The sequence below is a fragment of the Rhinopithecus bieti genome, unplaced genomic scaffold, assembly GCF_001698545.2.
Source record: "Rhinopithecus bieti isolate Rb0 unplaced genomic scaffold, ASM169854v2 scaffold_29100, whole genome shotgun sequence".
Taxonomy (NCBI): Eukaryota; Metazoa; Chordata; class Mammalia; order Primates; family Cercopithecidae; genus Rhinopithecus; species Rhinopithecus bieti.
This window is the reverse complement of record NW_016853731.1, coordinates 1-3,732: the sequence shown is the minus strand read 5'-3', so window position 1 is coordinate 3,732 and position 3,732 is coordinate 1. Positions and strand designations below refer to the sequence as shown.

The 3,732-nt window shown below is 54.5% G+C and overlaps 1 protein-coding gene across 1 annotated transcript; it reads right to left on the bottom strand.

Annotated features, from left to right (window-relative positions):
• Window positions 1-596: 596 nt before the first annotated feature.
• On the bottom strand, window positions 597-3,232 carry LOC108525259 (2-amino-3-ketobutyrate coenzyme A ligase, mitochondrial-like; the record flags this gene model as incomplete). The annotated part of the gene is made up of 2 exons (XM_017866293.1): window positions 2,961-3,232; window positions 597-734 (listed from the first exon to the last, which is right to left on the bottom strand). Coding segments are annotated over exons 1-2 (334 nt in total), but the record flags the coding sequence as incomplete, so codon positions are not given.
• Between the last annotated feature and the right edge of the window lie 500 nt (window positions 3,233-3,732).

Below are 3,732 nucleotides of genomic sequence, written 5' to 3'. Positions count from 1 at the left end.
ATTCTGGCTAACACAGTGAAACCCCGTCTCTACTAAAATACAAAAAATCAGCTGGGCGTAGTAGTGGGCGCCTGTAGTCCCAGCTACTCAGGAGGCTGAGGCAGAAGAATGGCGTGAACCCGAGAGGCGGAGCTTGCAATGAGCCGAGATCACGCCACTGCACTCCAGCCTCAGCAACAGAGTGAGACCCCATCTCAAAAAAAAAAAAAAAAAAAAAAAAAAAAAAAAAAAAAAATTAGCTGGGTGTGGCAGCACACCTGTAATTGCAGCTGCTTGGGAGGCTGAGACACGACACGAGAATCACTTGAGTCTGGGAGGCTAAGGTTACGGCAAGTCAAGATTGTGCCACTGCACTCCAGCCTGGGTGACAGAGCAAGACTCTGTCTCAAAAAGAAAAATATATATACATATATATATAAAGTTTCTTGGCCAAAGCTTTTCAGCAAAACAGAGGCCTGCACTCAGCCTTTCTGCTGCACAGCTCTGGGGCCAACAGTGGGCCCAGGGCTGTGGATGAGCTGAGCTGGCTAAACCAGCCCTGCTGACTGTGGGAAGCAGGCAGCTGGGGTCAGTCCCCACAACCCCCCACCACTCACTGTGTACCTGGGTTCCACAGATGAAGCGGACAGAGCTGAGGCCAGCTCCAAACTCCTCCAGAGCCTGCAGACCTGCCTGGATCACCTTGGGGTGGCTGCTCAGGCCCAGGTAGTTGTTGGCACAGAAGTTAAGGATTCCTGAGGTGAAAGAGAGGAGATGGATACAGCAGCTCAGGTGGGGCAAGGAAGGGCCTGGAAAGATGACAGTGCCAGGCCCTGGGGAAATGGTCCAGAAAGGAAACAGACCTGGATTCACCGTTGAAGAGGCACCAAATTCAACAGCTACAGAGGGAGGGTCAGTGCTACACATCTTGAAGAGGGAGAAGTTTAAACTCTTTTTTTTTTTTTTTTTGAGGCAGGGTCTAGTTCTGTTGCCCAGGTTAGAGTACAGTGGTGCAATCATGGCTTACTGCAGCCCCAACCCCCCAGGCTCAAGCAATCCTCCCAACCAACCACCTGAGTAGCTGGGACTGCAGGTGCGTGCCACCATGCCCAACTAAATATTTTTATTTTTTGTAGAGATGGGGCCTCATTATGTTGCCCATGCTGGTCTTGAACTTCTAGCCTCAAGCAATCCTACTGTCTTGACCTCCCAAAGTGCTGAGATTTCAGGCACAAGCCACTGTGCCTAGCCTAAACTCGGGCTTTGAATCACATTCTACCCAAGGAGGAACTCAACCCTTCCTCACAGGCTTCTCCTGTGCCTGAAGACCACCACTAACTTCTTATCTGACCCCTTGGTTTCCTTGTGGGTTAAAGAAGAGGTCTGGGTCAGATGCCTGCTGCAGTCCTGGAACTCCACAGTTTACTTTGCTGCCTGGTACAGAATCACTTCCCCAAAGGTGGGTGCCTGAGATACCAGTCCCTGAATTCTAAAGCCCAGAGTGAACACAGCTGACCTTGGGAGCAAACACGCCAGAGGGGAAAGTTCACACAGCCTGGGAAAGGCAAAAACAGAATGAGAACTTGGGTCTCCTAATTTCCCATCTTTTGACTGGCTCTAAGCTTCCCCTGAGGGAGAGAAGGGATTACCTGGGACCTCTATTTTACAAATGAGTACAACAGCACCAAGGGTTCTATGCCTATTTCCTGGCAGAAGGCAGCTTTGGGAGCCTGTTGATGATCACCACTCACCTGAGGCCTGATACGAATAAGTCAAGCAGTAACCACTGGTTAGAATGAAATGAAGGAGAACTGGGAGTGGTGGCTCACGTCTGTAATCTCAACACTTTGGGAGGACGAGGCGGGCGGATCACTTGAGGTCAAGAGTTCTAGACCAGCCTGGCCAACATGGTGAAACCCAGTCTCTACTAAAAATACAAAAATCAGCCGAGTGTGCTGGCACTTGCCTGTAGTCCCAGCTACTTGGGAGGCTGGGGCATGAAAATCGCCCGAACACAGGAGGCAGAGGTTGCAGTGAACCGAGATCTCGCCACTGCCCTCCAGCCTGAGCGACAGAGCAAGACCAGATTGCTTGCTATGAGTTTGGCTAGGAAGCTGTCCTCTCTGGCCAGTTAGGTAATGTTCCAGCTCCAATATTCCAGCGCTGCCTGCAGCTAGCTGGGGGCTTCTGGGCAAGCCATTTCACATCTGTGGATTTCAGCCTGTTCGTTTGTAAAATGGAATTAGTCATCCCTGCGTTCAGAAGTTAGCAGGAGTGGCCGGGCGCGGTGGCTCAAGCCTGTAATCCCAGCACTTTGGGAGGCCAAGACGGGTGGATCACGAGGTCAGGAGATCGAGACCATCCTGGCTAACACGGTGAAACCCCGTCTCTGCTAAAAAATACAAAAAAAATAGCCGGGCGAGGTGGCGGGCGCCTGTAGTCCCAGCTACTCCGGAGGCTGAGGCAGGAGAATGGCGTAAACCCGGGAGATGGAGCTTGCAGTGAGCTGAGATCCGGCCACTGCACTCCCGCCTGGGCGACAGAGCGAGACTCCGTCTCAAAAAAAAAAAAAAAAAAAAAGAAGTTAGCAGGAGTTCACGTGCAGCAACAATTGGTAGAGGCCTTCACAAAACAGCCGCTCAAGAAATGCGGGTTTTCTCGCTACAGCCTTCCCACTACCCTTCCTTGCAGTGTCACGGTGGGAGCCAGCTGGGTGTCTCTCTCCTTTTCCCACGCTCACACAGGGCTGGTCCCAGCCCTGCCTTCTGAGCCAAAAAGGTGCTCAAGGGCAAATCACCTCCCTCCGTCAAAACGGGTTTAACCAGGCTAAAGTCAGTATTAGGAAGCCGTAAAGTCGCCCTGAGAGACGCGAAGGGGACCAGTAGCAAAGAGTGTAGGAGCCGCCCACCCCCGCCTCCAAGCCCTCCATTCCAGCGCAAGCTCGGGAAAGGTCTTGGAACGACTCCGGGAGGGAGAGTTACCTCCGGATACGCCGTCCACGTGGATGTGCGGCCCCTGACGGGACGTGATGACCCGCTCACTCTTCCAAGTGCCAGCTCCACGGATCCCTTCCAGCTCCCCCTCCAGAATGCCGCGCAGCTGGGCCAACGCTGACTGTGCGCGGTGGCCGCGGGGCACTCCGAAGAGCGCTGCGCGCCAGGCGTTCCCAGCCCACATCGCTCCTACCTCGCCCGAGAGTCCCTGCCTGCCTGGGAGCCGTGCGCAACGCGGACGCAGCCTGGTCACGTGGCCGGGGGCCGGACTCCAACAGCCAATCGGAGCGAGGGGGCTCACTTAACGAGTGGGAGGCGGGCCTAAGGTGGGTGGGCGGGGCCTGGCGGGATCCGCCAGGGACCAAGCGGCTTGACTTGTAAGTTGAGACTGCAGAGGTCCGGGTGCCAGAGGGGAGGGAAGGGGGCGGAGGAAGTCGCGTCAGGGCCCAGCCCACCAGACTCCCCACCGCATTCCCACGTACTCACCTCTCGGCCGGAAATGGGGTGCCCTCTGGACCCCAAAGGCAGAAGCCTAGAAGCCGGCAAAGGCACGTTCCGCAGCCTCCGGGACTAAGGATTCCTGGCTTCTGTCCAGCTCCTGTAACCCTCCCCCCATTCTCAGGTGCAAACGCCCCAGATGTCCGCACTGCCCGCCCGCCTAACCGCTCCGCATTCATCCCCCATCTTCAAAGTGAGGAAAATACACCACTCAGTTTCTCCCTTTTCCAATTTATTTTAAAGTTTTAAAAGACAGCAAAAT